The sequence below is a fragment of the Cyclopterus lumpus genome, chromosome 8 (assembly GCF_009769545.1).
Source record: "Cyclopterus lumpus isolate fCycLum1 chromosome 8, fCycLum1.pri, whole genome shotgun sequence".
NCBI classification, from domain to species: domain Eukaryota; kingdom Metazoa; phylum Chordata; class Actinopteri; order Perciformes; family Cyclopteridae; genus Cyclopterus; species Cyclopterus lumpus.
The window spans coordinates 7,343,306-7,358,087 of NC_046973.1; the positions used below are offsets into that span (position 1 = coordinate 7,343,306).

The 14,782-nt window shown below is 41.3% G+C and overlaps 1 protein-coding gene across 1 annotated transcript in view; it reads right to left on the reverse strand.

Annotated features, from left to right (window-relative positions):
• LOC117734603 (voltage-dependent P/Q-type calcium channel subunit alpha-1A-like) overlaps positions 1-14,782 on the reverse strand; it is a 77,579-nt gene that overhangs the window by 41,456 nt on the left and 21,341 nt on the right. The window contains 13 exon segments of the mRNA XM_034538787.1: positions 57-188; positions 285-397; positions 531-643; positions 1,155-1,361; positions 2,238-2,321; positions 2,451-2,495; positions 3,335-3,450; positions 3,588-3,691; positions 5,247-5,434; positions 5,950-6,102; positions 7,090-7,181; positions 13,241-13,380; positions 13,837-13,955. Of these exon segments, the coding sequence (XP_034394678.1) occupies positions 57-188; positions 285-397; positions 531-643; positions 1,155-1,361; positions 2,238-2,321; positions 2,451-2,495; positions 3,335-3,450; positions 3,588-3,691; positions 5,247-5,434; positions 5,950-6,102; positions 7,090-7,181; positions 13,241-13,380; positions 13,837-13,955 (1,606 nt within the window).

Here is a 14,782-nt window from a genome sequence, read left to right on the forward strand (position 1 = left end):
AGGAGTATAGAGAGAAAGAGAGACAGAAGCCGAGGTAAAAGGAATACAGCACTGACTGTCCTCCGAAGAGCTGCATGCCCAGCAGGGCGAAGACAACGATGAAGAGGAAGAGCAGGAAGAGCAAGCTGATGATGGACTTCATGGAGTTGAGTAGAGAGACGACGAGGTTACGCAAAGATGCCCAGTACCTGGAAAAAAAATAGACAGAAAGTGTGTGTTTAATTGAGCGAAATGTTATGTCCATTAAATAAAATAAAATATAAACTATAATATGGTCGACTCACTTGGTGACTTTGAAAATCCTCAATAACCTGAGAGCTCGTAGCACACTGATGCCAAACGAAGTGCCCGGCTGGATGATGGACCACAGCACTTCAAATATACTACCACATATCACCTAATACAAAGACAAGCATGTGGTTATTCATCATAATGAGCTGATGTCACATGTGTGCACCTGCTCATGAGTTTGTGCTTATGTGTGTTGATTTTTATCTTTGTGTGTTGTCCACGCGAGTCGTGGGACTCACAATGCAGTCGAAGCAGTTGAAGGAGGAGGTGAGGTAGGCCTGCTTGCCCAGGCCATACATCTTCACCATCATCTCTGTCAAGAATATCCCCAGGAAGATTAATTCAGCAAAATCTACATGGAGGGAAGAAGAGGAGGAGGAATGCCAGTGTTTTCAAGTATTTCAACATGCTTTTCAAATATAAAACTGCTTTGTTTTATTGCCTACGCTACACCATTTAGGTGAAGTAACCATGGATATATGATGCTTATATAACATTTTTTATATATTTTTTTATATATTTATATTTTTGTCGTTTTTTAATTGGCTTATTTGCATTCTTTTGTAATTTCAAAATATATAACTGACGATTTGTGTCAGTGTTTGTTTGTGTAAATATAATATAGGCTTTTCTGTTTTCTAAAAAGGAGAGAGAAACCGCCAGAACATGTGCTAGATGAAGACATCGTGTGTTTGGATGTGCTTGTGTCAGCTGGGTGGGTCAGCTCTTTCATGGATTTAGTCACATTTACTTAAGAATTTGCTCACCCACTCCCTTCCAGTAATCTGTGATGAGAGCGTTTGTGCAGATAATTGGTGCATGCTTGCACAAAGTATGCATGTATCCCCCTCTCTCCTACTCACATAGAAAATCTGACAGTGGGTCTGGCTGGTCGTAGTGCACTACAGCCACACACATGGTGTTCAGGCCCACCAAACACAGTACGCTCCAGTAGAAAGCCTGGGACTTGACAACGTGTCGGATAAGGAAGCGGAGCCGGCGCTCCCGCCGCTTGAAATCTGATCCTTCGAGCTTGGAGCTCTTCAAGCTGGTGCGGGCAAACGGTGACCCTGAAAGGATAAACAAGGCAAATGGTTCAATGAAGTGAACACTGCTTTATTGGCATAATTGTGTTCCATTAGTATCCGGAAAAAGCAAAACTGTACTCAGTGTACAAATCAATCTGCTTCCCTGATTTGTGACTTACATAAACACAGTAAGGTTTGTGAAGTATAATAAATTACACAACAACAATTATGACACATACAGTTTAGGTCCCAATGGTGTTGTGGTATGTAGAAGAGTATGGGGAATAAACTGAGTGAATATCATTTAGGAATAACAGCTTCAACCAGGATTCACTTGCTCAGTCTGCTCATGAGAAGAGCAGGTAGGTATAACATCACTTACACTAAACTCTTTGCAGCTATTGAATAATTATCTCCCAGAATTATAACACCTTTGTGTAATACCTACCTTTCCCTACTGTACTAACGGTATGTTGATTACAGGAGTTATTTACACGTAATTCATTTTCAGAAGAATATGATCTGTGCTCATTGTAGCGGATTATGCTATAATGAGCAGCGTCTGTTGCGGTGTCCAAAATGGTATCCAGTACACAACATGCACGACATTTTACTTAAAAATTGCGAAAACAGGGAGAGTAGAATGAGAAGGCTGGAGAAGGAGGGGTTGGAGGAGAGAATAGGAAGGAGAAAAGAAAGGTGGAGAGTTGACGGGGATTGCGGAAAGGAGAAAAAGGTAACACGAGAAGAGAAGTGAGAGCAGCAGAAGAGAGGAGAGGAAAGGAGAGGGAAGGAGAGGAGGGTCAGGTAATGCTGAAATGCAAGATAAGATACCATCTGTATGTACCTGTCTTTGAGTGTGTGAGTGTGTGAGTGTGTGTGTGTGTGTGTGTGTGTGTGTGTGAGTATGTATCTTACCTACTGCCAGATCTCCCTCCCCTTCCTCTGGGTTTAGAAGCTCTGCTTTGCTCTTATGGTTCTTTGTGGCTCTTCTACGGGAGCCTGTTAATGGAAGAAAAAACATGTGTGTTTAATATATAACACAACCGTACTGATATGGTGAATGTATTGATATCGTTTTTTAAAAATCACTGTCACGCATTCACCCAAAAAGTGTCTGCAAATTCATACCATCATAATCATTGTCATTGTCATCATCCGCCAAGATGACCTCTTCTACAAAACACACGTGAAAAAAAAGAAATGTTAATATGCCACATTTAATAAATGTTTGATGACAACAATATCTATCAATCTTTTGTCATTGTCAATTACCATTTCTGGTTTTATTTAAAACCGGAAACAAAGTCTCTGGGCTGCACCTGTGCTTGCGACTCATCGCTCCCACTTTTGTATTTGAGCTTCCTTGTTTTTATGTAGATTGTCTTTTCAAGAAGATCAAAGGTCTGTGCTATCTATCTGCCCCTTTATCTGCTCCTTCCAACATAAACCCTCCATTCATCTGATCGCCTCCCCATCGGTCCTGCCCTCAGCAAATGAGTCAGAGCAAAAAGAAAAGAGAGATGAAGAGAACTACGGACCACAGTGGCTCTTCTCTATCCAAGCATCAAACAAGTGTCTTTAATCCTTGCCACATCAAATCAAGGCTGTGCACGTATATTCAACTATAAAAGGTAATTGTCATCACAATAATTAACGTTTTTATTACATTGTGAGGAGAGCTAAACCTATATTATAAAAGTGCCTGGTAATTGAATTTAATTGTGTGATCGTGAATCGTGATAGTTAAGGCATCAATGTGCTTCAAACTACAGTACGACACGACAAAGCTCAAATGTTATTCTCGCAATTAAAATGCAATTAAAATAGATCAATATTACCCCAGTGTGGATAGGTCAGTATTTCCTGCAGCTGCTTCACAGTAAAATCCACAAAACTCTCTTCGTTCATAGGATTTTACTGTGAAGCACCATTAGATCGATTATTGCAATATGGTTGCAATATGTCTTTGTGTGTGAACAATGAACCACTCATGCAGTATATATTGTACATACCAGCTTTGCAGATCCACTCCAAATAACCATTGAGTTCCCTTTCAATCTGCTGCTGTCTTCTGAGCTTTAGGAACTCACTTCTGTTCTCCACACGCTCTCTCTCTTTGGCAAACTCCCTGCAGGGACACACACACACATGCACAAACACACAACACATACATTGAGATATGTTGTTATGTAGCTACCTTGCATTTTCATGTGACATACATGCAATAAAGTACAAACACCCTCTCACAAGCATACACACACTTACCCTGACAATACACCCAGCACCAGGTTGAGCATGAAGAAGGAGCCAATGATGATGAGGGGAATAAAGTACATCCAGTTCCATGCACTCCCTGAGGCATCGTTGCTCTGGAAACACACACGCACAACTCATAATGACCCAAGATTTGATCGACTGAGACATTAGAGATTCTTGCGTCTCCAGAACACGTCAAATAAATCTGTGAAACAGGCGCAGATAGAACGGGTACAGCTGCATCAATCAACTGCAATGGCATTTGTTTCGCTCCGTTTGTGCTGAAAGTTAAAGGTTTGTTCGCTGCCGCTGCACCCGCGCACACAATAAATTACCAGTGGCCTTTATTAAGCCTTGTCAAATTAAGGTGCGTTCATTAGCATCAACCTACTGCACACATGGTAGGTGTGTTACTTTCAAAGCAACATTGTAGTAATGAAAAAAAGATCTGAGTGAACAGGTTAGAAAATGGCTTTAAAATCATCGTTAAATGTCAAGACAATGTAGCTATTAAAACAAATGGAGGTCAGTGCACTCAAAAGTGCTATCCACCGCTGTTGGAAACATAAACAACAGCAGGGCTGACATGATTTTGCTTTAAGTCATCTCAATAAGTAAATGCATATCTGCCACTCTATTTAGCTGCTCAGTGCAGAGTAAATAATGTATACCAAATGTGTTGGTCCCTCCCTCCCTCTCGGTCTCTTCCATCCTACTGTCCAGACTCCGTCCATTTTCTTTATTTCCTCATTTTTTTCTTCTTTGAAATCCTTCTTTGGGACTCACTTATCCTGCTTTCCCCTCCTTATCGTATTAATGTTGATGTGTGTTTATAATTTCCTTCATTCATTTCCTTCATTCCTACCTCTTTACCTTCCTCCCTTTTTTTGTGCAATCTTTTCATCCCTCCTTACCTTCCACTGGTTCTATATTAAACCTTTCCCACCTCCAGACCCCCTCTTCTCTTCCCCACTTTGCGCTCTACTTCTCATAGCCACCCTCTCTAACGTCCCCTGTCTCCTCCTTCCCCCATCTTTCCTTCTTCCTGCGTGTAAGCTGGTTTTGCTGCTGTGTACCCAATGAACCGCAGACCCTTTTTTCTACCATTAAACTTTTATCGCTCCCCTCCCCAGCAGCTGCAAGAATAACTTGGGCTGAACAGGCCCTTTTAAATATAGAGCAGCAACGGGAAGGAGGGACGAAGGGAGAGAGACACAGAGTGAGAGGGAAAGAGAGGAAGGAAGGGTATAAAGGGAGGAAAGAGAGCTGAGAAAAAAAAGAACATTTTAAGAAAGAAAAAAAGAAATGGGAAGAATAAGATCAACTGAGAGGTAGAGGAGATGAGGAGAGAGGCGACTACAGTAACACTCAAAGACCCTTATCTCCCAATGGTGTCCTAGCAACCGTTGCCACTGACTGTGGGAAACTATTCAGTCTTTGGCATGAGTGATGACACTGTTCAAGATCTGGTACCTATTGTATGAGCAGACTCAGTGAGCACAGGTGAAAGTCACTGGGCGTTAACACTTGAATGTTAGTTGAAAATAATCTTGGATGGTTACTTTAGAGACTATATTACTAGACATGTTGGGTAAACATAACTCTAAAATGTAGCTGTATTTTACTTTATATTAATTTATTTTCAGACATTGTGTCAGCAGTACATACATAGTAGAGCAGGTCAGTCCAGCCCTCCATGGTGATACACTGGAAGACGGTGAGGATAGCAAACAGGATGTTGTCAAACTGAGTGATGCCGTAGTTTGGTCCCAGCCAGTACTGCCTACACATGGTGCCCTCTGGACACAGCCGGGACGGAGGCTCCGTCCCACATGGAAACTCTTCCCGGATCTCACCTGCACATGGATGAAAGTGGGGAGTGGGTTTCAAAAGAATGGGCAGGCATATGCACATATTTTGTTTTGTTTTGTGAGAATAGCCGATACTCTCCATCGGCTCAAAATATGATTTTGCCCCTTACTTTCTGGAATTAAATATTTGAAGGAATATGCAACAGAAAAGGTAGAGGGGACAGACAATAGCCACGACATAATAAAATAGGCTAACCTGCTAGAATGACATTTGAGATTCATCATTATAGCTCCATAGACCACGTTTTCAACTGTTTTAATTATTTGAAGATGGAAAGTGATGTTTGTTATTTAAACTCCATACAGAGGAAAGGAGAAAAGCATGCAGAAATGGCCAATTAATTAGACTACATATGTATAATTACATAAACATAAAAGGTAGATTAAAGTAAATGTCTTCTAATTTTAGCACAGTGAGTATTGAAAGTCTGCCTCAACTGGAACAGTTAGAAAATGAACCCAAGCACTATTGTCAAACACACAGGAACACACTCATTTACCTGTGTGATTGTCAAAGCAGGTTGTGTGGAATTTGCCCATGTAGAACTCCAGGCCGATGATGGCGAACATGAGGATGGCAAAGAAAAGAAGCAGGCCAATTTGCAGCAGAGGAATCATGGCTTTCATGATGGATTTGAGCACCACCTGTAAGCCTGGAGGACACAGTGTTAAAAACATTATTATCCATCATCAATTTCAATGTTGATGTTTTTTTTCAACAATTACAATCATTTGCAGGACTCGGAAAGACAGAGAGGCTCCTCCCTCTTTTTATTTAGCAGTTAAACCCTCTAAAATGTCCTCCACTACCAGCTGGTCCTGTTGAATGGAAATTGTTTCCATAATGATAACCATAGACTCTGTAGGACCATCAGCTTATGTGCGTATCACCTGCTTACTTCTCTGCACCAATTGGAGAAGGCGGCATGTTACCTGGTAGACATTACAGTATGTAATGGAGGGACTGAACCTGTGATCACACGATAGAGCTTTTTCTTTAATACGTTTTTTAACAAACAAAGGGTCTCAAATGCAACATTATGTCTATATTTATTGTTATGCACCTTTCACCAAGTCAAATTACTTGTATGTGCAACGTACTTGGCCAATAAATGATTCAGATTCAGATTCTAATTCTGATTCAGACTCAGATTCTAATTCTGATTCTGATTTGAACTGCTGTTTAGTGGGAACCCATCACACTTTTCAAAGGTATATATCACCCCACATATTGGAATGGAAGTCTAATTTTGTTATCACAGGAAGCTCTGTGACTTTTATGATGAGTAAGCCTGGGTTTGCTGGTTCAGCCTTGTAGTGGAGTCCAGGCTATTAATAACACTGCGGTGGTGCTGGAACACTACTGCCGCTGTAACATTTAAAAAAAGGAGCAGAGAAGAACCACTTTTGTTGGAACACTTTGGGTGCATTATGCAGAACAACACAGAAGCTGCATCAAAATGCTTCGCTGTGCTATTCCGACCCTCCAATAAAATCGGAAAGGTATCTGCACATAAAGAAATGTAATTTCCTCAACTAATGAATAACAAAGGAGCGATTTGGGATTCAAGCAGCAGGCTCGCGAGACAAATCAGTAAAAAGTCTTTATTTTAAAAGTCAAACCAAGAGTTTTGACTTACTGGGAATACCGGACACCAGTTTGAGGGGCCTCAATACTCGCACAGCCCTGAGGGTCCGCAAGTCGAAATCTGAACCCACAGTGGACAGGATCCTGAAGGGATAGAGACAAAAGCACACAAGTGTGCAGAGGCAATCAATATTTAAGCAAGTCTCATCACTGTCAGTCAGCCACATCCACTCTCACCAACACACATGCACACACACTCTGACACAGCCTCCACTCCAGGTCATTACAAGCAACTGGGTGTGAGCACGGCATTTAAATCCTCTAAGAACTGAGCTGATCAATAGAGCTGACAAGTTAAGTCGGACAGAGAAGTGTATCAGGACAAGAAAGGGATGGGCTGAAGGGACTGTGTTTTGTAACAGGATGGGGGGGACTATAACATGAGAAAAGGAAAAGGAGAGATGGAGTGATGGGAGGAGAGGGAAGATGTAGGGGCAAAGAGGGAGGTTAGAAGAGAGAGAAAGTCAGAGGCATGGGGAGACAGTACAAGAGAGAGAGAGAGAGAGCAAGCGGGAGCACTGGCAGATGGTGAAAATCAGAGATGCTGACTTGCTCATTTCAACCTATTTTTATTCTTGGTAAGGTTAAAACGTCTCTCTTTGAGCCGTCGCCAGACTGCAGAGTAGACGTGATGTGATGTATTTTACAGCACCTGTATCACCGCCCATCATCTGGATAAAGACTTGTAAACAGCATGTGTGTGTGCATGTGTGTGTCTGTGTGTGTGTCTGTGTGTGTGTGTATTCTTCAAATGTTTAAGATGGTTCTTTGTGCCGCCAGACTTCCAGTCAGTTCCCTCGTCTGACGCACACTGTGAATCATCCTTCTTCGCACTCTCTCTCTCCCTCTCAGTTTCGGTCTCTCTGACACATTTCCACTTCCCTCTGTTTCACTAAGAGGCCCAGTGACACAGCAGAGCCTTAATCACAGGCATGAAGTCAGCCTGCTGTGGTTGGAAACCTATAAAAATGGCAAGAAGGAAAAAGTATCACCGACCCAGGATCTATGGGTGGATGCTGTACTGAATTACCCCCTCCTCCCCCCCTGGGGTCCTTGTAATGACATTGTGTGATATCAAATGCCTCATCAGAGGCCGACTTGTAACTGAGAGGTCCCTGGTTTGGTCACGAGGCACAACTGTACTTCAGCTGTCTGTGTCGTTAATAAAGGACTGTGCTATCCTCCCCTTTGGCATATACATATGTAAGGTATATAGGAGCCAATTAATAACTAAGATATTGCAGTTCAGAAATTTGAGGTAATCTAGAAACAGTGTCTCCATTACAAAGAAGTCAAATTTACTAGTATATATACTCACCTTCAATTGCTTAAGTGATTTACATAATGCTTTACATAATACTTGACTGTACTCCATTGTGAGGTTCTTAGAGTTAGTAGCTTGTTTTTATTACTTTGACACATTGTTGTATTTTAAATAAAATGTATACTGCTACTCTGATAACAAAACGATAGTGTTGAGCACTCTGCTTCAAAGGGAGGTCAGAGTGCAGCTTCAGCTACACAACATCACTCACAAAGCAGGTAAGGATGTAGTGTTTCGCTCAAGAGGATACATTAGCCTAGAAGATGCTTGGCAACACAGAACACTGCACCAATGAAATAGAGCATGGCAATAAAGGGAGAGAGGCAGGTGGTGTGGGAAAGGCAGGAGAAATGCCATGAATAGAATGGAGTAATGATAAAGTAAGATTCAGTCAGGGAGATCAGTGGAGAATGATTACAAGATATGATGGTTGGTATGCCTTGTGCTTTCCATGTTGAAAATGTGAGGACATACAGTATCAAGCTGAAAGCATCATTTAAGTGGGTGTGTGTGGATGCATGTGTGGAGGGACAGTTTCACGCTGCTGACAGAACGTTTTGTGTTGTGAATATCTGCATTATTGGGAATGTAATACATAAGCCATCTAAGAAAAATAACTTCCCTGCAATTACATATATTTTCTTGTAATCTCATTCTGTAACATGACTATGATGATAGTAAAAACATAGATGATGATGACGATGATGATGACAATGATGATAATAAGACGAAATTCAGTTTCCAAACAGCATCCGCCATCACAAATAGTGTCAAGCCGATGAGGCAGTTCCTCATTCACACCGTCTCCACGGTTACTGGGACCATTCTCATTCATAAGTGTTTCCATGGCAACAGGGACCTTGGCTCATTGATAGAATCTCTGTATCACCTTGGTAACAGGGCCAAGGGAGGAGCCTGATTGATTGTTTTTTCCCTGCCTCTCTTCTCTCTGTAATGTAAATGCATCACAACTCACACAGACAAACACACATACGCTCACGCACACGCACACACACACACACAAACACACACACACACACACACACACACACACGTACAGAAATAGACACATAGATGACAAAAGCACACACGGACACACATCCGCACAACAAACAGGCGCTGGTTGGAGATCAAACATATTGAGTGAGCATCATTTTATTCACATATGCACACTAGAAAGTAGGTCATTTGGAATAACCAATGGAAAATATAAAATATATAACATATTTTTTCCTTGACAAGGACATGGATGCTACCTACAGTACATATTATAAACGTGAACTAAATACACACACAGGTAAACACACCTGCACTGAATGCAGAGGATTATTTTCACATGAAGCAATATTGCTATTACGCAACCTCCCCACTGACCTGTTCTCTTGGGACACCAACACGTTATACAAACAGGATCTTTTTTTGCCAGCTCTCTCCACCTGCTTTCCTGCTGACTTCAGCTAAAAGTGGCTAATTATATCTATCCACATTGTTGACCAAGTCGCTTCATCTGTTCGCCGTCCCTCAATTTCCTTGTCGACCCTGCTTTCCTATATTGCCATATATATTGCTATACTGGACATACTTAGACTATCAATATCCTACAATTGATTCTAATCACATTCCATTCAACATCATGAAACATCAAAGAAAATGTAAGGTGAAGAAAATGTCACACACAAGTAGTGCCTCAACAGTGTTAAACTATCTGAATATGACAGCTGCATGTTTTCTCAATCTCCACAAAACACGATTTAAACTTCAAGAGAGCATGATTTCACAATCCTTCTAAAATGACAAAAGAAGGGTGACAGAGACATATTTTAGCTAAAAATAAGTCATTATTCTTACTGACATTCTTTTACTATTTAGCATGTTTCTTCCTTGTTTCCTTTCTTTCTCCCCCGTACCAGTGGTATCAAAAGAACCCGAACAAGTAGGAGGAACAGAGGGAAGAATGCAAGGAAAGGCTGGCCGTAAACTACGGTTAATTGGACTAATAATCAATAGTGGGCATAAAAAACAACTAGCTTATTCCCAGAGCCAAATCACTCTGGGAATTTACTACAGCAGATAGGTCAACAACACACGCACACACACTTGGGCACAGAAACAAGGGTGCACACAAATCCGCTGACATCCAACAAGGTTGGGGGGGTGAATAGCTAATCTATTCAGACGTGTTAAGTGCCATTTGTGTGTTTGTCTTCTTTTGTGTCGTGAATGCAAGTGCACAAGGATTAAGTGGGAAATGGAAAGGAATGTTTGAAGTGGAAATGCATGTGTGTATGTATGTGTGCATTGGTCGGTGTGCTATCAAAGGTTTTGTCCAGGGGTGGATGGAAAGGCCAAGTAGCCTTTGATCTTCAAAATGCAGCCCCCATCCATAGAGAGAGAGCACAACAAAGTGTGTGTGTGTGTGTGTGTGTGTGTGAGTGTAAAATGTATTGACTTCAGTCAGTGTACATAATGTATCATGGGAACGTACAGTATGTGTGCTGTAAGTGCTGCAGCATATTCTCTGTACATCTTGCTGCAGCTTCCTGCTTTGCTGCAAAATGATAACAACACAGCTGATGGACACCGAAATGAAGGCCACTGGTTGTGTTGTATGAATGTGTCCATTGCAAATTAACATGTATTGTTTGCTTTTCTATATTTGTCACCTTTTTTACATCTTGCTTCCCTTTCTTTTCTCCCAAATCTTCACTTGCAAAATCGTGCCTCGTGATATCTTTTCTCAATTTGGGATACAGAGTGTCATTTCCATTGACTTTTCATGGGTGACCCATGATGAGTGTTTTGTCACTTCTCAGACCATCTCATCTATTGTTGAGAGAAATGTTAAGATTGCCAGACCACTTTGAAAATATTGTGGGAATGCAGCCAAAAGAGAGTCTAAGGAAAATCAAACTCCAAAACTGCTGTGTCAGAAGGTTTCACTGTCAAAACAGAGGGGGACGGGCGGATTATGTGAGACCGGGTATTTACTGGAAGTTTTAAGGGTCGCCTCGCTTCCTTCTGCACTACCTCTCTTCCCCGTCTGCATCTCGCTACTTCCTGCTATCTCGCTGCTACTCGTCTCCACACTCGTCTTCTCTCTTACGATCACTCTGTTGTGCCACGCTGAGATGAGCTTGGCTTCATGATTGCTCTTATTAAAGCGTAAGGACATATAGCCAGACTGAGTGTTCACTCACTCACTCATTCAGTATGTGTGTGTGTGTGTGTGTGTGTGTGTGTGTGTGTGTGTGAGGGAGGGAGAAGTGAGCGGAGGGGTGCGATAGCCAGATTCCCTAGTGCATTGTCAGCAAAGATGCGGATATGATTTATGTAACCCATGAAGCTCATCCAAATCCCTGGATGCATGCACACAAACGATGCAATGACCTCAACATATTAATCTGTGCTAGCACTCCACACAATATCATGTCATTGAACACAGTAGACCAATAGTAAACACTCCATGACTTTCTAATGAGGTAATGGCACAGGAAAACCGTATTACTGCCGTATGCGGTATGTTGTTCAAATCTGAAACAGGCACCAAAAAAACATTTTGAAGCTTTGTAAAAAATCGTCATATAATTAGATTAAAAGCAATTGTTTTGCCTGAGTTACATCAGCAATAAGATATTCACAGGTGTTTAATACTGACTTTCCACTTCACCATCCCTAAATTTAACCACACTGTAAATCATATACTAAACTGCACCCATACAGCAGTATGTAACAGTACGACACAACATGCAATACTTAAATGAGAAAGAAAGTGTCTTTAAGAAGTCCTGTCATTTAGTCACATGGATGGATGGATCAACAGAAAAAACAGAACTATCAGGCAAAGACATCACGTGTTTGCATCCCTTACTTAATTTCTGTTAATCCAACTCATCATCTATTTACTCCGGTCCCTTCCAGATGATCAATGATCTAATCTGTGATTGTAACACTATCATACCTATGATGTGTCTTAACTCACCCTCGTTGACAACTTTTCTATGATATTCTTCAGGCTGCAATCCCATTTCTTCTCTTTAACTTCACTTTCACCGAGCCTTAATTTATTGTTCTCATTGCTTCTCTGTCTACTCTCTTTTAGCTGCCGACACCTGTGAATTGTTGTACATCCTCCCTTCATAGCCCCACCCCCCCTCACCAACCCCCTCTGTCTCTGTGTATATTGTGGTGACATTTGTTCTCTACCCAGGCTGCTGGCTGCCTGCAGTTCCGCTCTGTGATCTGACTGCTGCCTTGCCCAGAATGGGGCCATTCATTAGGGCAAAGGAGCAGGGACAGAACACTCACAAATACACACAAGTATACACACACACACACACACACACACACACAGACACACACACTTTTCCAGTGATCCTTTCATAGAACATTTCCAGGACATTTGCAATGAAGATGTAGCAGGTACACCATACGGGGTCGAGCCATACGTTAATATGTTCCTGTCTGTGCAAGTCTGATTTAAGAAGAGATGAGGTCTATGGCTGTAACTTATCTATGAAATAATTTATTGTGTGCTTAGAAATTACACGTCAACTTTAGCAACATGCTAAATAACCAATTTAACATTATTCAACTATTAGGAAGAAAGCAATTAATATGATCGTGACCATAACATAGGTCTTTCAGATGGCAATGTGTTCTGTGTTTAAATAGCCAATAGTTCATTCTCAGCTTAGGGAGAATAGGATAATTAATTTTCCTTTTCAATGCATGGAAAATTGGCCCACTGTTTTCAAGGTGTTCCAGGGTACACTGTTGTAACAGGTGTGTGTTCTGCTCGCCCATATGCTTGCCAACTCACCCTGTGAGCACCACCACAAAGTCCATGACGTTCCATCCGTTCCTCAGGTAGGAGTTCTTGTGGAAGGCGAAACCAAGTGCCAGGATCTTTATTCCAGACTCAAAACAGAAGATCCCTATGAAGTACGGCTCCGTATCATCCTGAGAGAGAGAGAGAGAGAGAGAGAGAGAGGTTAAGAAGGATGGATGGTGACAAAGTGAGATACCTATGAGTAGCTAGATGGGATTGTGTGTGGCTATGTAAAGACAGTATTGAGTGCATCTGCTTTGTCTTTTCCAACTTCATAACTACATTGACAGGTTTACAAATTACACACCATGAGCATATCTCCTTGTGTCTTCATAAACATTGTGTGCATATACTGTATAATCCTTTGGCATCTGTGAGAATGTGTATTTTAATAATGTGCTGTGGTCGAGCACAGAGGCATCCGGAGCATTCAATCTTTTCAACGGTAAAAATAATTCTTGTTTTAACTTGATTCATGCATGCATGCATCTCCACTGAAGTAAAACCAATAAGGAGTCAGAACTGTCACCTATATCTAATCATGCTTACATATGGCTACCATACTGCGTCATGCCTGTTTAACTCACCAGGCGCTCAGACAGCGGCGTCTTGTCCCCATCAGGCAAATGTTGCTCCAGAGCCAAGACGATGCAGTTGGCGATGATGGTGGCAAGAATCATCCACTCAAATGGAGTGAGGGAGGTTAGTCAAGGAACACACAGCTTCACATTAAAGGGATTGTTGTACATCGTCATGGCATAACTGATCTTCATAACTTTACAACAAAAGGTGCTATAATTACAAATATATTGATCTTCTTTTCACACAATTATTTGCATCATATCAATATTACTTGATTGAAAAGGCCTGTCAGGGTAGTCCGGGTTTGAATTTAGCATGAACATCAGTCATTCTTGTCAACACTCCCACATCAAGTAATTGTCAATATGCATCTATCTACATTTCGGCAAAGATGATACAGATCTGCAATATGGATTCATTACTAATTATGAGCAATAAGTGATTATTGATTGACGTTTCTTAAATCCGTGGGTCAGTTTGTCTTTGAGGGTGCGAATTCAGACAGAACTATTGTAGAGATGAGCCAGCGGGCCTAAACTTAAGGTTGCATGCAAGAACCAATTATTTTGTTGTAACCTGTAAAAAGTAAAAACACCTGTTTTGTCAATCCGGCAAGGAATTTCATGAATACAAAATAAATAAATAAATGAACAATAGATGACCTAATTGATGTGCAAATGTGTGCAGCAAAATATCACCAATGGGCTCTTGTTTATATTAACACAGATACACACACACCACACACACACAGAGCACCCACACAAACACACACACACACACACACACACACACACACACACAAACACAGTCATCATTATGAGTCAGTTAAATATGCTAAGTGTATGTTCTGGTAACACACCACCCACAGAGACAAACAAATACTGACACACACACCACACACACACACAAACACACACACACACACACACACACAGACACACATAAACACAG